The sequence below is a fragment of the Muntiacus reevesi genome, chromosome 1 (genome assembly GCF_963930625.1).
Source record: "Muntiacus reevesi chromosome 1, mMunRee1.1, whole genome shotgun sequence".
In the NCBI taxonomy this organism is placed as follows: Eukaryota; Metazoa; Chordata; class Mammalia; order Artiodactyla; family Cervidae; genus Muntiacus; species Muntiacus reevesi.
The window spans coordinates 192,054,502-192,073,809 of NC_089249.1; the positions used below are offsets into that span (position 1 = coordinate 192,054,502).

Sequence of the window (19,308 nt, forward strand, 5' to 3'; positions counted from 1 at the left end):
ATAAACAAAATGTGTTGTGAAAATTTCATAATTCCAAGAAGAATTTAACCATCTGCAATCTTCATGGGTCGACTCACTACAGACCTTGTGCAGGATGTGATAGGAGACAAGAAACACCGAGGTACACAGGTGATTTGTAAGCACAACTTAAGAGCTTTACCTAATAGGCAAACATCTATTAAGGGGCTTCCTCAGTGGTTCAGATGGTAAAGAATCTGCCTGTAATCCTGGAGACCTAGGTTCGATCCCTGGGTTGGGAAGATCCCCTAGAGAAGAGAATGGCTATTACTCTAGTATTCTTGTCTGGAGAATCTCATGGACGGAGGAGCCTGGTGGACTACAGTCCATGGGTTTGCAAAGAGTTGGACATGACTGAGTGACTAAGCATGCATGCAAATATCTATCAAACCTATATCCCCATACTATATAGTTTTTCAATTTTGTTACCATATGTAAAATTTATTTTTAAAAATTGACCATCTGTGGACTATATTGGTTAGTGATTACAGTCAACTGGGAGAAAGAAAAAAGAAAACTCCCTACCACCACCACAATAGAGTCCATAGGATTGCCAAGAGTTGGACATGACTGAAGTAACCTAGCACACATCACCACTACCACTACCATCACCACCACACACAAACACATGGAAAACAAAAGAACAAATACACAGAAAATATGGTGGCTTAAAACATTAGGTTTTTATTTTTCTCAAGTAACAAGCCTTTTTTTTTTTTTCCCCAGGTAACAAGTCTTAAAGATATTAAAACATTCTCTTTCAGCATGACTACATATCTTCTAAGAGATAATGAATGAATACAAAATTTCTCACAATCGTTGCATAACTTAGGTTTCTCCCATATATGCATTATTCAGGGGCCTTCTCACATTATTCAAAACCAGTTCTTTCCACTTAGCATTTTGTTGTATGCCTTAAAGATTGAGAGTTCCCTGAAAGCTACTTTACATGTATGTCATCAAAAGGGACTTATTGAGCATGAGTTCTCTCGTGACGCTGAAAGGGTAAGGGTTTACTGAAACTGTGCCCACAGATCTTGCAACTATAGGGTTTTTCTCCAGTATGTATTCTTTTGTGCACAGTGAGATTACACTTTACACTGAAGGATTTTCCACATTGATTACACTCATAGGGTTTCTCCCCTGTGTGAATTCTCATGTGTACTGTAAGGGAAACATGCCTGCTAAAAGCTTTTCCACATTCACTGCACTTAAAAGACTTCTTGGCCCTGGTATGCATTTTCATATGCCTCCCATGAGATAAGAGACCAGAGAAGGTTTTCCCACATTCCTTACACTCATACTTCATTTTCATGTGAATTTTCTTATGTAACATGAGGAAAGATTTCACTCTGAAGGCTCTTCCACACTGATTACAGGTAAAGGGTTTTTCTCCAGTGTGAATTCTCGCATGTTCTTTAAGGCATGAGCGATCCCTGAAGGCTTTCCCACAGTCATTGCACTTACAGGGTTTCTCTCCAGTATGAATTTTCTTATGTGTGGTAAGGATGGAGCTCAGCCTAAAAGCTTTCCCACACTGATTACACTTGTAAGGTTTCTCTCCGGTATGTATCCTCATATGTGTCTTAAGAGATGCCTCACTCTTTAGGGCTTTACCACAAAAGCTACATTCAGTGACTATCTCTCCAGTGTGGATTTTCTTATGTTGTTTAAAGTATAGGAGAACACTAAAGGTTTTTCCACAATCATTGCACTTATAGGGTTTCTCTCCAGTATGTGCTATCTGGTGCATGATAAGCCTAGCGTTTCTACTGAAGGTTTTGCTGCATTGATTACATTTGTAGGGTTTTTCTCCTGAATGAGTCCTTGCATGCTGTTTGAGAAGTGAGCTATCTCGGAAGGTTTTTCCACAGTCATGGCACGCATAGGGCTTCTCTCCAGTATGAATTCTCTTGTGACGTGTAAGATAAGAGCTTGAGGTGAAGGACTTCCCGCACTGATCACACTTGAATGGTTTTTCTCCAGTGTGGGTTCTCATGTGCAACTTAATGGACCCATGGCTCTGTAATACTTTACCACACTGACTACACTCAAAAGGTGTCTCTCTAATGTGAGTTTTCTCATGCTTCTTAAGATGTGAGATTGAATTTAAGACTTTCCCACAGTCACTGCATTCATAGGATCCCTCTCCTGTATGTTGTCTCTTGTGGTTGGCTAAGTTAGAGCTCCTGATGAAGGAATTTTCATCTGTTTCACAGTTGTATGACTTTTTCTGAGGAAGAATTCTCTCATGTGACTTGAGATGTGAAGATTCACCAAGGGCTTCTGCAGAGTCAGGGTATCGATGGAGTTTCTTGCCTGGGTAAATTCTCTTATTCCGAATAATGCTAGATTTCACACTCAAGGTTTCGACAATTTCTCTGCATTGAATGGTATTGCCTCCAAGAGTTTGTTCCTAATAATTAAAATATGAATTATGATCATGAGATTTATCATGTTCATGACTGAAACTCTCCCCCGGCATAAATTCTGACATGTCTAACAAGCACTTTATTAGCATGAGAGTTTCATATTTTCTCAGTGAATATGCAGTTTCTGACTGAATTTATTAGCTTGAATAAGCAGATCGCTATACCAGATGGATCCCACTAAAGTTTCTTCAACAGATTTAAGATAAAACTGCCTTAGGGTGAAATCTTAAACATTTAATATCTAATCCCATTATGGAAATATTTACATTAGGGATTGTTATGAGTTTCCTTCAAATGAAAACTTAACAGTAGCTTCTGCTTTCTGTTGGTGAAATAAGCGTGATATCACTTGGATTACCCTGTAGTCTAGCAGTCCCCCAACCTTTTTTGCACCAGAGACTGGTTTTTGTGGAATACAATTTTTCCATGGATGGGGGTGGGGATGGTTTTGGGAATGATTCAAGTGCATTATAGTTATTACGCTGCCACTGATCTGACAGGGGGCAGAGATCAGGTGGCAGTGTGAGCAATGGGGTCACCCATCGCTTACCTCCTGCTGTGCAGACTGGTAGCAGTCCGTGGCTCAGGGATTGGGGAACCCTGCTTTAGTTTTTCTCTATCTTATAGGATTCTGAACTTCTAGGTGAGGACAAGAAATTATCCCATGTGAATCTTACCTTCTTGTCATTGAGTGTATATTTCTCCAAAATACCTTGCTCTTGCTGCGGTCCTTCGGTTTTAAGGAGAATCATCTTATCTGAACAAAGTAGGGAAAAGTTTTGGAAAAGACATGGAGACCATATATTGACAAAAACAGGTAATGCCCAACCCCAATCTGAAACAAATGGGAAGCGTAACCTCATGATCCTATATAAAATGGTGGAGTGTATAGCACAGAGAACTCTATTCAGTACTCTCTGATGACCTGTATGGAAATAGAATCTAAGAGTGGATATATCTATAGTTGACTGATTTTGCTATATGGCAGAAACTAACACAGCACTATAAATTAACTATCATGCCAATAAAAATTAATTAACTAAATAACATTGTGGGATGATGACCAAAATAGTAAGCCCCATGTGGATTTCTCTTCAAATATTGATCCTAGACTCAGGAAGACAATATGAAAGAAGAATCCATTTATGGTGGAACTGATGACATTTACATGGTTTAGGGTTTCATGTAATTTACTAAGGAATCATTCTGCTTTGATTGAAAGTCATGTTGTTGACAAGCCATTACTACATATGCAAAATGGGAAGAATCAGACAATGATTCGAAATGTAAATATTAAAAACTAAGACAGTTCTTTCAGAGCACAGGAAGGTATGAAATGAAAGGCAAAAAGTGGAAGATTAGGGAAAGCTGAAACTATATAAGGAAGTTCACACCAAAGGGTCTCAGCTTTCTCCTTAAATAAAAGGGGTTATTTTTTAAAGTCTCCTGATTGACATTTCATAATGCATCTTTTCCTTCACCCCAAACAGATCTTGTAGGCAAGACATTCATATATGCCTGGTGCTCACATGAACAGGTACCTTGGTGAATTCTTTGTTCTACTATCTTCATTTCATCTTCCTGCTCCAGATGGGTGATGAGAGGAGGTTTGCTGAGTTGATATCCTATAATTGGGGATGATACATATGAGAGGGCCATGCAGTAAATGACAAAAACTATCATCAAACTGTGGCAAGAACTTGGTCTTTGAGGTTCTGAAGATTGACAATTGTGACATTACAGAGAGCAAAATGATAAACTTCTAACAGAGAAAGCAAAAGTAAAGCATTTGGGAAATCAACTTTCCACAAATGGAAAATTGTCTAGAGAAATCATTGAACCTTGGTAAAAGAACAGGGTATGTGACATTTTAAGGCTATTTTTAGAAGCCCCACCGGGGACTTCCCTGGGGGTCCAGTGGTTAAGAATTCACCTTGCAATACAGGAGATGCAGTTTGATCCCTAGTCAGGGGATCAAGTCCCAAGTCCTTTGGTAGACTTTAAGACCCTGTCCAAGTCTAAGCAGAAAGTGAAAGCTAAGCCTGTCTCATAACTTGCCTAAGAAGCTGTGACTTCTCCCATAGGTCCCCTTGGCAAGAGGTGGAAGAGATAAAGGCAAGGAGCTTCCCTGGTGGTCCAGCGGTTAAGAATCCACCTTGCAATGCAAACGAAACTGGTTCAATCCCTGGTCTGGGAAGATACCACATGCCGCAGGATAACTAAGCCTGAGTGCTCTGAGACAGCGAGCCGCAAGCAACTACTGAGTCCACGTGCTCCCACTACCAAAACCAGAGCTCTCAAGAGCCTGTGCTCTACAACAAGAGAAGCCACGACTGAGAAATCCACATACAACGAAAATTGGCCCTGTTCACAACTAGAGAAAGCCCACATACAGCAACAAAGACCCACCATCGCCAATAAATAGATACATCTTTTAAAAACAAAACAAATTAAAAAAAAGATACAGGCAAGGCACTTAAGAAAATCTTTTTACCAATCATTGGTGGTCTACTAAATTACAATGACCAGCTAGTGACTTCCCCAAAGCCAGGCTTTTAAAAATTAAGTACTTAAAAAAAAGAAAGAAAACTCTGTGGCTGCACACTGCAGAGAATATAGAATCTGTGGAATTCATGTAGTAAAGTCACTAAACAAATAAGCACCAACAAGAAAACAATAAAAGCCAGCAATGAAACCAAATTTCCCTAAAACTGAGTTCCCTTACCAAGTTTATGATTAATCATTCTATCCAAAACTTTATTCCTGTTCTTTTATCCCCTCTGACCTCAATCCTATGCTAACTGAACAGTAATCAATCAGTCAAATGACTAAAATTGCTGTTTTTGGTAGCATCATTAATGTACTAAAACTGCTATTATGGAAATCATCATTAGTGTACAAACTCAGATTTTTCTCCTCCAGAGCAAGATGAGCTAACTGACCCTGAAGTCATGGACCACCCGGTCACAGAATCTTAAACCAGAGACATCCTGACTCCCAAAACTATGATTAAGAAAAGTCAGAGAAATGTCACAAGATAATGAGTAATTAGTCCCAGTCTCTTTTTAATTCCTCTTAAAAAAACAAACAAACCAACCCTAATTCAAAGACCAAGCTGGAGTGGATCTGAGGTTTTTCTCCCACTCTCTTGTTTGGCACCCTGCAACAAATGCTGTATTTTTCTTCACCATAACCTGGTGTCAGGAGATCAGGCAAAGAATTAGGAAATTTGGGATTTATCTGGTGGTCCAGTGGTTAAGAATCCACCTTCCAGTGCAGAGGATGTGGGCTCAACACCACTAGTCATTAGGCAAATACAAATCTGAAGCACAGTGAAATTCCATTTCACAACTGCTATCATCAAAAAACAGGAAATAAGTGTTGGTAAGAAACTATGGAGAATTTGGAATCAACATATATTACTGGAGGGAATGTAAAATGACACAGCCAGTTTGGAAAACAGTTTAGCAGTGCCTAAAAATGTAAAGTATGAAGTTACCAAATAACAAAGCAATTTTACTCTTGGGCATATACCCAAGATAAATGACAGTATTTGTCCACACAAAAACTTGTATGTGGATGTTTGCAACAGCATTTTTGGTTGTTGTTTTGTTGTTAAGTCGTGTCTGACTCTTTGAGACTGTAGCCCATCAGGCTCCTCTGTCCGTGCAATTTTTTAGGCAAAAATACTGGAGTAGGTTACTATTCCCTTCTTCAGGGGATCTTCTGGACTCAGGGATTGAACCCATGTCTCTTGTATCTTCTGCACTGATAGAAGGATTCTTTACCACTGAGCAACCCAGGAATCCCATTATTTGTAATAACAGGTGTCAAAAACCCAAATGTCCATCAACTGACAGATAAACAAAATATGGTAAATCTATGCAAGAGAATATTATTCAGCAATGAATAGGCTACAAGGACTAACATATACTACAACATGGATGAACCCTGAAAACATTATGCTAAGTGAAAAAAAGTAAGTCATAAAAGACAACACATGGTATGATCCCATTAATATGAAATACTGAATAGGGAAATCTATAGAGAACGAAAGTAGGTGAGTTGTCAGGGTCTGAAAGCAGAAAGGAATGAACACCCTGTAAGCAGGTTAATGAAAATGTTCTGGAATTAGACAGTGGTGATGGATGTACAACTCTGAAAATAAAAAAACCACTTTAAAAAGCTTAGTTTTATACACTTTAAATGAATGAATTATGGTATGTGAATTATACCTCAATACAGTTATTTTTCTTAAAAATAAAAACCTACAGGACTTCCCTGGAGGTCCAGTGGTTGGGAATCCACCTGCCAATGCAGGGAACACAGGTTTGACCCTTGGTCCAGGAAGATCCCACATACCTTGGAGCAGCTAAGCCCAAGTGCCATAACTACTGAGCCCTTGTACCTAGAACTGTGCTCTGCACTAGGGGAATGATGAGTAGCCCCTGTTTGCCCCAACTAGAGAAAAGCCCATGCACAGCAAAGACTCAGCACAGCCATAAATACATGAATGAGTAAATTTTTAAAAAGCCTGTATCTGTATCACAAGCGTTAATCACCCAAGAAATCCATGCTCAAACTCAATAAAATAAATCAAGGGATTGTGTCAGCCTTACCCAGTGAAGCCAAGTTTCTATAGTTCTCCAGCATCACATCTTTGTACAGCCTTCTCTGAGATGGATTCAGCAATGCCCACTCCTTCTGGGTGAAGTTTATGGCCACATCCTCAAAGGTGATTAAGTTCTAAAATAACAACATATCTCGGGTCAACCAGTCACCAATCCCACAGTGTTCTGTGGAAGAGGATCATGGGTAACAGCACTGGAGATGAAAGACATGTTTACTTCATGGTCTTTACCTCACTTTCATAAGTCTAGATTCTGAGGATTCTTATTTAATTCAGGATTCAAGGACTTCCTTGGTGGTCTAATGTTTAAGAATCCCCACTCCCAATTCAGGGGGCATGGGTTCAATACCTAGTTGGGGAACTAGGGTCCCACATGTGGCACAGCATGACCAAAACAAAACAAAACCCCAGGACTCAATTCTCAGAATCTTCCCTTCTCTACTCATGCTTACTCCTTAAGGAATCTCGAGAATTTATGATGAAATGTATCTCTCTACTCCTAGCCTGAGAACTTCCACAATCTTATTCTCTTCTATCTTCAGTGTCAAACAGAGACCTGAACATATTGCAAGAATGAAAGAAATACTTCCTAAATGAAAAAAATTATTTTTCAAAATTATTATTACTTTTGACACTGTTGTTTTTCAGTTGCTAAGCTGTGTCCAACTCTTTGCAATCCCATGTGCTGTAGCACCAGGCTTCTCTGTCCTTCACTATCTCCTGGAGTTTTCTCAAGTTCATGTCCATTGAGTCGATGATGCTATCTAACCATCTCATCCTCTGCCGCCCTCTTCTCCTTCTGCCTTCAATCTCTCCCAGCATCAGAGTCTTTTCCAATGAGTCTGTTCTTCGTATCAGGTAGCCAAAGTATTGGAGCTTCAGTTTTAGCATCAGTTCCTTCAATGAATGGGGCTTCCCTTGTGACTCAGCTGGTAAAGAACCTGCCTGCAATGCAGGAGACCTGGGTTCAATCCCTGGGTTGGGAAGATCCCCTGCAGAAGGGAAAGGCTACCCACTCCAGCATTCTGACCTGGAGAATTCCATAGACTGTAAAGTCCATGGGGTCTCAAAGAGTCAGACACGACTGAATGACTTTCACTTTCAATGAATATTCAGGATTGATTTCCTTTAGGATTGACTGGTTTGATCTTCTTGCAGTCAAGGGACTCTCAAGAGTCTTTTACAGCACCACATTTCAAAGCATCAGTTTTGAGACTAAGACAGTATTATATTTTTCTTTTTATTTAAAAATTTTCTAACTTTTTCTTTTTTTCTGTTTTTTTTTCTTATTTTTAGTTTTGTTTACTTTTTACTTCTTTTACTAACTGCACTAAGCAAAAGAGATGCCTGGGAGAAAAAACTGTTAAGTAGTGGGGTAGAATAATTTTTTTTAGAAGTCCTTGAACCACTATCAGAAGTTCCAAAATGCAGGTTGAGTTGTGAGGCTCCAGAGTACTGAAGGAGATGCATTTACCTCAGGGGACAGGAATGCATTTTAGGAGAAAGAAAATAATTCTTGACTCACCTGTAACCAAGAGCGGAAGTTTCCCGTCTCTGTGGTCCTTTCATGGGCACAGGAAGGGTCTAGAACAGGCAGAGTGAGAGGGGAGGATGACATGAGCATGTCAGCAATGTTTTCAAGCGTAGAAGTTGTCTGACATCACTTGAGTCACACACACATACGCACTAGCTCCACCAGAGTCAGAAAATAGGTGCTTTCTACTCACAATAGCAAAGACATGGAAGCAACCTAAATGTCCATTGACAGACGAATGGATAAAGATGTGGTAGTATATACAAAGGAATACTACTCATCCATGGAAAAGAATGAAACAATGCCATTTGCAGCAACGTGGATGAGCCTAGAGATCATATTAAGTAAAGTAAGTCAGAAACAAAAAGACAAATATCATATGATGTCATTTACATGTGGAATCTAAAACATGACACAAACTTATTTATGAAACAAACTCATAGATATAGAAAATAAACTTATGGTTACCAAGGGGGAAAGGTGGTTGGGGAGGGATAAATTAGGAGTCTGGGATTAACAAATACAAACCACTATATATAAAGTATATAAACAACAAACAAGGTCCTACTTTAAAGCACAGCATAATGAAAAAGTGTATGAAAAAGAAATCATGTATCACTGAATCACTTTGGTATACCCTAATACAACTAATACAACACTGTAAATCAACTGCACTTCAATTAAAAAAAGATAATAGGGTGCTTTGACACCCATGAGAAATGGGTTTATCTTCTCAATTTTCTTAACTAGGAAATTGAAATTCACAAAGGTTGAGTTGTTATCTTTCCCAGCTTTATAAAACAAATTGATGAAATAAAGAAGCATCACCCTTAAATTTTCTTCCCTCTAAAATCCCAAAGGGCACTGAATCTGACATGAACAGTTCTGGGGCTCCAAGGGTTCGAAGAGCTCATGTGAACCTCCTTTCATCCCAGCCCTTCTTCCAGTCCCCGGTGACTCCTCAGACCCTTTATTCTGAGCCCGCTCTAAAGTGCTGAGCCCACTGAATCCCGGTGAAGCGAATCTGCCCCAGGGACTTACCAAACATAGTGGACAGATGTGGGGTTGCCATTTTGTAAGTTTGTGAGTCCTAAGTATGCTCAGACAGCAACCAGGAGAACCTGGAAGCTCCTCTTATGCCTCTATGATCCACTCCAGGCAGGGCTCTGGAATAAAGAAATATTAACAAAAGAATTCACAAGCTTTCTGTTTCTCCTTTGCACTTAGGACAATTTGATCATTGTGCATTCTGTATGTGCTCCTTTCAGACTCAGCCGTCTTTGATCCTGGGTCTTTGTTTTGCATGCCACGTATCACCTCAAAGCAATATGAGGGCTGTTCTTGGTCTCTCCCATCCCTAACGTACATTCTTCACATTGTTGTTTAGTCACTAAATCGTGTCCCACTCTTTGCAACCCCATGGACTATGGCTTGCCAGGCTTCCCCTGTCCATGGGATTTCTAGGCAAGAATACTGGAGTGGGTTGCCATTTCCTTCTCCAGGGGATCTTCCTGACCCAGGAATTGAACCGGCATCTCCTGCTTGGCAGGATTCTTTACTACTGAGCCACCTGGGAAGCCCATCCTTCACATTATCATTACCAAACCACATTACCCATCGCTTATCAAAAATCCCATATATATATAAAAAAAAAATCCATCTCCTCTGAGGCACTTTACTGTCTTCTCACCTGAATTAGCACCAAACATAGACTTGACTCATTAAAGTCACTGGCACCTAACTCCCATTCTTCATTTTAACTCTATCCCTGGACTTTTCTGGTGATCCAGTGGTTAGGATTCTGCACTTTCAATGCAGGGTGTATGAGTTCAATCCCTGGTTGGAGAACTAAGATCCCACATGCTGCATGGCATGGCTAAAATTTTTTTTAAAAAAGAGGAATAAAACATTAACTCTTATCCCTGCTCTAATTCAAGATGATTCCATGTTCGTGGGCATAAACTAGCAAACATCCAATCCATGGCTTCTACTCCCAAACATACACCTTGAATTTATCGTTACCTGAGATTCTTGCTTTCTACAAAGGCAAAAAGTCAAAAACTCCCACTTTATAAACACAGTAGGTATATTTCCACTTGTTCTCTTTTTTGGCTGCGCTGCATCTTCTCTCCTGCCTCACAGAAGCTTCCAAGCCATCCATACTTCCACCATATTGCTATTATAATCCTCATTTTCTTGGCACTGTGTACAGAATGTCATGGTCCATCACTTCAATAATATATTTTCCAAAACACCAAATTTCTCTCTGAAGAATCATAATATCATCTGTCTATTCTGCCTGGGTAATTCCTATCCAATAAAATACAAGAGAATCACTAAAAATTTTGAGTTCCATACTCTAAGTGGGCCCTCAACACTAAAGGAAAAGCCCCACAGGGGATTTAATCTCCTAATTAATCTAAAGACATTTCAAAAATTCCTCTAAGATTTTGAATTTCATATGGTCTCAACTTTGTCTCTTCAATAACAAATGATCTTGGAACTTCCCTGGTGGCACAGTGTATAGAATCTACCTGTCAACGAGGGGACATTGGCAGGTTCCATCCCTGATCTGAGAAGGTTCCAGGTGAGAACTACTGAGGCTGTGCTTTAGAGCCCATGAGCCTCAACTACTGAAGCCTGGTGGTCTAGTGGGTAGGACTCTGCTCTTTCAATGCAGGGGGTGTGAGTTCGATCCTTGGTTGGGGAACTAAGAGCCTGTGCTCTGCAACAAGAGAAACCATCACAAGGACAAGTTCATGCACTGCAACTAAGAATAGCCCCCGCTCGCTGCAACTAGGGAAAATCTGTGCACAGTGATGAAGAATCAATGCTATCAAAAGTAAATAAACAAATGATATCACATCTTACTTTGCAGAACAACTGTAACAATGATAAGAAGGATTTTTCATCTTGTTACCACCAGTTCCACAGCGTCATGGTTTCTTTCACTTTTCAGGTGAAGATATATCTGCCTTCTTATCTAAAGTCAACATCTCTTACGCAGGCAATGCAGGTTTGATCCCTGGGTCAGGAAGATTCCCTGGAGGAGGGCATGGCAACCCACTCCAGTATTCTTGCCTGGGAAAACCCATGGACAGAGGAGCCTGGTGGGCTATAGCTCATAGGGTGTCAAAGAGTCGGACATGACTGAAGCAACTGAGAAAGAAAAGGCTTTATTGTTATGAGGGTACTATCCTATGCATTGTAGGATGCTTAGTAGCATCCCTGGACTCTACCCATTAGATGTCAGTAGCAGGTGAAGTCGTTCAGTCATGTCTGACTCTTTGTGACCACATGGACTGTAGCCTACAAGGCTCCTCTTTCCATGGGATTTTCAGGCAGGAATACTGGAGTGGGATGCCATTTCCTTCTCCAGGACATCTTCCCAATCCAGGGATCGAACCCAGGTCTCCAACATTGCAGGTGGGTTCTTTACCATCTGAACCACCAGGGAAGCCCAAAAGTGAAAGAGAAAGTCGCTCAATTATGTACGACTCTTTGCGACTCCATGGACTATATAGTTCATGGAATTTTCCAGGCCAGAATAGTGGAGTGGGTTCCCTTATCCAGGACATCTTCCCAACCAGGTATCAAACCCATGTCTCCAGCATTGCAGGCAGATTCTTTACCAGCTGAGCTATCAGAAAAGCCCAAGAATACTGTAGTGGGTAGCCTATCCCTTCAGCGGGTCTTCCAGACCCAGGAATTGAACCAGGGTCTCCTGCATTGCAGGCGGATTCTTTACCAGCTGAGGTCAGGAAGATGTCAGTAGTATCCCCTCAAGTTGTGAAAGGGGTATTGGCAAATGTCCTTCAGGGGGCAAAATTTCCTGGTTGAAAACCACTGGTATAATCCCTTCTTACCTTCTCAGAAAGCTTGCTGTATTAGTTGTTCCTTTGTTCTTTTCCATTACCATCAACTTCTACTCCATTGAACTCATACTGTTTAAAAAATTTGTACTGATTTTTGGCTGTGTTGGGTCTTTGCTGCTGTATGGGCTGTCTCTAGTTTCAGTGAGCAGGTGCTAATCTCTAGTTGCGGTGGGTGGGCTTCTCATTATGGTGGCTTCTCCTGCTGCAGACAGCAGGCTCTAGGGCATGCGGGCTCAGTAGCTGTTGTACTCAGGCTCAGTTGCCCTGAGGCATGTGGAATCTTCCCTGACCAGGGATCAAACCCATGTCCCCTACATTGGCAGGTGGATTCTAACCACTGGACCACCAGGGAAGTCCTGTACTCAGACTTTTAACATTGAAATATAATCAAAGATCTCCCATCTTACAACAAGGTCCTATTGTACAGCATAGGGAACCATATTCAATATCCTATGAGAAACCATAATAGAAAAGAATTTTTTAAAAAAAAATGAGAAAGTACATGTGCTTAGAGACAGGTATTTTCCTGGCTAATCTTTTCCCTTTATAATTTTTTGCAAAGTTTGAGTGTTATCTTAAGTGATCGTTGGTCTTCCCTGGTCCAGTGGTTAAGAGTATGTGATTCCACTGCAGGCGGTGAGGGTTTCATCCCTGGTTGGGGAAGATCCCCTATGCCACTGGGTGCGGTCAAAAAAAAGTAATAGTTAAGTGACTTTTTGTACATTTTCCAAAGGCTACCTTGTATTTTCTAATGCATATTGGCTTGCATCTCTTCTTTCTAAATAAAGCTTCTTAATCAATTCAAAGAAAAAAGATCTCCCATCTTGAAATGAATTCATAGCTTAGAACCCACTTAGCCCTCCAGTTACTGCTCAATCTCTTTTCTTTTTCTCCATCAAATTGTTTGAAAGAAGAGTCTATCCCCAGGGACTTCCCTGGGGGTCCAGTGGCTAAGACCCGAGCTCCCAGTGCAGGTGGTTCGATCCCTGGCTAGGAAATGTGATCCCACATGCTGCAACTAAGACCTGGAGCAACCAAATAAATATTTTTTAAAAAGAATAGTCTATCCTCACATTCTCCCCATTTCCTTACTTCCCTTAATTACACTCCAACCTAGTTTCTACCTCACCATCGCTTCACTGATACTGCTCTACTAAGACTACCAAGGATTTAAGAGAATCAATCCAGTGAATGTCATTTTGTTTTTGACTTACAAGCTCAGTAGCTCAGTTGTGTCCAACTCTTTTCGACCTCATGAACTGTATACCCCACCAGGTTCCTCTGTCCACGGAAGTTTCCAGGCAAGAAAATTGGAGTGGACTGCCATTTCCTTCTCCATGACTTAGCTGACCCAACAGAAAAATCCTATCACTACCTTCCTCTATAAATCAGCCTCTATCATAGGCTCTGTGACATCTCCTGCTTGGCATCTTATTTCTCTGGATTCACTGGCCTGCTCCTTTCCCACTGTTGACTGTTCTCAAGGCGCAGTCCTGGCCCTCATCTCTCACCTTATTCTGTGCATTCCACATCTATGCATTCCTTTGAAATTAAATTCCATCTCTATGCTCATGACACCCAAATCTCCAGTTAGAGAACTCAAATTTGATCTTTAGGACCCATATATCCTGCTGCCTTTTCAACTGTGGCCATCTAAAATTTTTGTAGGCACCTCTGATGAAATTTATCAGACTGAATTTATCATCTCTTCCAAAAAGTTTTTACTTCAAACATCTGCACTCTCAGCAAGGAGTAATAGTGCCTTGGAGTACTAGTACTAGCTATTCACAGCACATAGAAGGTATCATTGGTATCACATACCTTTACCCCACCCCATCCCACAGCTATAATGAATTGAAACTAAAGATTAATTGATAAGCCCTTCCCCCTTCCTGTGGGCTGAACTCAATTAAAGCCCACAGAAGAAGAAAAAACAAAACCCACAGAGGGCTTCCCTGGTGGTCCAGTGGTTAAGAATCCACCTGCCAATACTAGGGACATGGGGTCAATCCCTGATCCAGGGAAGATTCCACTTGCTGTGGAGCACAGCAACTAAGCCTATAGTTTAGTTTAGTCACTCAGTTGTGTCCAACTCTTTGCGACCCCATGGACTGTAGCCTACCAGGCTCCTCTGCCCATGGGATTTTCCAGGCAAAAGTACTGGAGTGGGTTGCCATTTCCTTCTCCAGAGGATCTTCCTGACACAGGGATTGAACCCAGGTCTCCCACATTGTAGGCAGGTGCTTTACCATCTGAGGCACCAGGGAAGTCAGCTAATTACGCCTATAGGCCACAACTATTGAGCTGGTGCTCTAGAGCCCCGGAGGTACAGTTATTGAAGCCCGAGTGCCCTAGGGCCTGTGTTCCACAAGAGAAGTCATCTCAATGAGAAGCCCAAGCGTTACAACTATAGAAAGCCCACACACAGCAGCAAAGACCCAGGGCAGTCAAAAATAATAAAGGGACTTCCCTAGTGGTCTAGTAGCTAAGACTCTATGCTCCCAATGCAGAGGGTCGAGGGTTCGATCCCTGGTCAAGGAACTAGATCCTACATGCTGCAACCAAAGATCCTACATGCCACAACTAAGACCCAGAACAGTCAAATAAATAAATTTTAAAAAATAATAAAAATAAATAAAACTTAAAAAAACCACACAGAATCCTAGACTTCTCTCCCTCAGTCCATAACAAAGAAATTTAAAAATATGGGCGCACTTTCTACCCCATCCCCTCAAGGCAGCAATTACCTGAAACCTAAAACCATTCCTTTGTAGACTTCTCCACCCTACCACACAGCACAAATTGACAGGCTAATCCAAGACACACCCTATCTCCACCCATATCTAATCATTTCTTCAATGGTGCTCCCTCCAGAGAAAATTCCAACTACTAAACTCTTCTCTCTTCCCAACACATGGATAATTTTTCCTTTGTTATTTTTCTGTCTATGTAAATGTCATTTTCTCAGAATCAACTTTATTGTTGATTTATTGTGAGCACCATATTTAATATAAAGCCAATCTCTTTTTGTCTAAGAGCTCTGTTTTTCCTGTGTAGCCCTCGGCACAATTTGTAATCATATATTTGTTCTTTGCTTGCTTATGTTCTTTCTCTTCCACTAGATCTAATGTCCAAGAGTGTATGCATGCATGCTCAGTTGAGTCTGAATCTTTGCAACCCCCGATTGACAGTAGCCGGCCAGGTTTCTCTGTCCATGGACTTCTCAGGCAAGAATACTGGAGTGGGTTTCCCTTTCCTGCTCCAGGGATCTTCCTGACCCAGGGATTGAATCTGCATCACCTGCATCTTCTGCCTTGACAGGTGGATTCTTTACCACTTTGCCACCTGGGAAGCCCAATGTCCAAGAGAGTGGCCTTATTGAAACCATATACCTGAGGACTTCCCTGGCGGCACAGTGGCTAAGACCCTGAGCTCCCATTGCAGGGGGCCCGGGTTTGATCCCTGGTGAGGGAACTAGATCTCACAAGCCACAACTAAGAGTTCACATGCTTCAACTAAAGATATCACATGCCACAACAAAGACTGAAGATTCTGTATGCCATAGCTAACATGCAGTGCAGCCAAATAATAAATAGAAATAAATATAAATATATATTTAAAAAACCACCTATATCTATATATCTAGTCACTAGCACATCACTAGCTACACTGTAAAGCATTCTGAGTGTGAAGAAATTAATGAGTATGGATTCCACCCTTCATCTCTCCCCCAAGTCATCACTTTTTTCTACTTTGCAGCCATCAGGTCTAGATTACTGTCACTCATCCCTAAACCCTACTACTAATCCTTCATCTTTTCTTTGACAGTCAAGCTTGTCCTTTTGTACTCCATCCTTACCACGCAGCTAGCTCTGCTAAACACAGGTCTATAACCATTGTGCCCCTGCTCATAATGGCTTTCCACCTGTCTTAAATTAAACCTTGAACTTGCTTTCAAGACAAGTCATGTGGCTGGGGCTCCTGCAATCTAATTCAATTTCCTCTCCTCTTGCTTCTTTTTCAGCCATGTCCTGTCTTGCTCACTTCATGGTACAATCCAGGGATTTTAGCTGCTACAGGGATTCTGCATGTACAGAGTCCTCAGGCTAAAATGTTTACTCCCCCTTCCCCCCAGGCTTAGTCCATTGCCTGTTTGTATCCTAGTCATTTTCTAGGTTGTGCATTGGGGCTTCAGTAACTTTTTTCCAAGAGGCTTAATGAACCCTTAGATTGAGTCCTCCACTGACCCAGTGGCTAAGACTGTGTTCTCAGAGCAGGGAGCCCAGGTTCGATCCTTGGTCAGGGAACTAGATCCCCACATGCTGCAACTAAGACTTGGTGCAGCCAAATAAAACATTAAAAAAAAAAAAACTCAGGGGACTTCCCTGGTGGTCCAGAGGTTAAGAATCTCCCTCCTAAAGCAGCAGACATGGGTTTAATCTCCGGTTCAGGAAGATTCCACATGCCACAGAGGAACTAAACCCATGGGCCACAACTACTGAGTCAATGCTCCAGAGCCCATCTCCACAAAAGAAGCCACTGCAACAAGAAGCCCATGGACCACAACTAGAGAGGAGCCGACTTGCAGCAAAGAAGACCCACCCAGTGCAGCCAAAAAGAAATAATAAAATAAAATAAAGTTTAAAAAAAAAAATGCAGGAAGACCAGCCTCGAGGTCTGTGATAACCTAGAGGAGTGGGGTTGGGAGGGGAGTGGGAGGAAGACTCAAGAGGGAGGGGCTATACATACAGTTATGACAGATTCAAGTTGTTGTGTGGCAGAAACCAACACAACAATTATCTTCCAATCACACTAAAATTTAGTGACTAAATGACAAGAATTACTAAAACATATGCAATAAATAATAAAAACAAGAAGCTTGTTAGTGAGTTGTTTAAATAAAGTGAATTCTATTTAAGTAAAGGAAGCATAAAATTCTATAAAGGGGCTTTCCTGGTGGTCCAGTGGTTAAGACTCCACACAAAAGTTGCACGGTCACACACACACACACACACACACACAAGAAATTCTGTAAGAGAATGCTATTTTATAACCAAATCTCTTGCATTTAAAGCCAAAGCAGATGCCTAATTTGTCTTTATTGTGTTTTATCTCCTTTGGGGGATAATAAATACTTAATGAACACCACACTAGGTCAAAACTTCTTCTGTATAGAATCAACTGAACTCCAATTCCAGGTAGGACCTTAATGAAATTTGCGTCACTTTTTCAAGGATCTCTTGACTTTCAAGTGTTGGGGGCTGTCATGTGAGCTAAGCTCTCTTGAAAAGAACAATGTGTGTGCTCAGTCACTCAGTTGCGTCTGACTCTTTGAGACCCCCCTGGATTGTCTGCAGCCCGCCAGGCTCCTCTGATGGGATTTTCCAAGCAAGAATACTGGAGTGGGTTGCCATTTCCTTCTATTTGACCCAGGGATTGAACCCACACCTCCTTCGTTCTTTTGGCAGGCAGATTCTTTACCACTGTGCCACCTGAGAGCATACAGCTGACCTTAACAGGAGAACTTATGGTTAAAAGGTAATAAATTGCCCATTCTGACATCCTGTGAACAAAACCTATGTGGATGAAAAACTACCATCTACCTCTATAAGGATGACGTCACTAGCCACTGCAGTGGCTGACCTTCAACACACCCTGAAAAGAGTTCAGAGCAGAGTTCAGGAACAAGGAGCTCCATGCTCCTGGAAAACTGGCAGAACAGGACTTTAGATATTCTTTAGAAGAAGATTTTATGAGCCCAATTTCTTGTATTATCATTTTTTTTTTTTTTTTTTTTTGGGCCACACCACAGTGGCATGTGGGATCTTAGTTACCTGACCAGTGATCAAGCACACCTGCAGTAGAAAGACTACCAGGGAAGTCCCCTTGCATTTTCTTTTATTTAAAAAGGACTAAAATAATTAACAGAGACATCTGCTCCTCATGACTAGTAGCAACCCTCTGCCAAAATGTTGCTTGATGGCAGGTATATCCCTTCACCAAAATCACACTGACCTCCCCCCTACCTTTTGGGAGTAGTTCTTTAGCAATATATGAGAGGCGGTCTCCTAGGCTATAGTCTTCACTTTGCCCCAAATAAAACTTAAAAACTCACAACTCTCACATTGTGCACTTCTTTCACTGGATGCTTATGCAACATAAATAATTGAAAATTTTCATTTCACAAGACATCTCAACCTTAAATGCACCCGGATGCCCACCATCAAGAGAAAAATATTCTGCAGGTTAGAAATTATCTTACAAAGTGAAGCGCTGTGGGGAGCCCGTGCTACAAGTTCTTATTTATTACTCACCAAAAGACACAGAAATCCACAGGTCAGCGAGGTAAGGGCTTGGGCCAGGCCGTACTTCTCAGTTACCGCAAGCTTTCTGTCTGGAGAAATGTCTGGAGAAAGTTCGGTGTCAAGGTCACCGAACTTTATCTATAATACAACTAAAAGGGCTAAAGGATTAGAAGACACGCCTTGTTCTCTTTGACCAGGTTTACCCAGTGAAGTTTATATTGGATTATTGTTAAACCAAAATTACGCCCCGTTTACCCTAATGGTGGTGGTTTAGTCGCTAAGTCGTGTGTCCGACTCTTTCGACCCCATAGATTGTAGCCTACCAGGCTCCTCTGTCCATGGGATTCTCCAGGCAAGAATATTGGAGTGGGTTGCTATTTCCTTCTCCAGGGTATCTTCCCAACCCAGGAATCAAACCTGGGTCTCCTGCCTAGCAGGCAGATTCCTTACCAACTCCGTTACAAGGAAAGCCTGTTTACCCTAATTATTCAATTGTCAAGTAAACAAGCAAGTT

At 41.3% G+C, this 19,308-nt stretch overlaps 1 protein-coding gene across 1 annotated transcript; it reads right to left on the reverse strand.

Annotated features, from left to right (window-relative positions):
- Positions 1-988: 988 nt before the first annotated feature.
- LOC136156202 (zinc finger protein 431-like) lies at positions 989-8,704 on the reverse strand. Its single transcript, XM_065918730.1, has 5 exons — positions 8,606-8,704; positions 7,070-7,196; positions 3,992-4,075; positions 3,128-3,207; positions 989-2,434 (listed from the first exon to the last, which is right to left on the reverse strand). Exons 1-5 carry the CDS (start codon positions 8,702-8,704, stop codon positions 989-991), a joined length of 1,836 nt encoding a protein of 611 aa, XP_065774802.1.
- Between the last annotated feature and the right edge of the window lie 10,604 nt (positions 8,705-19,308).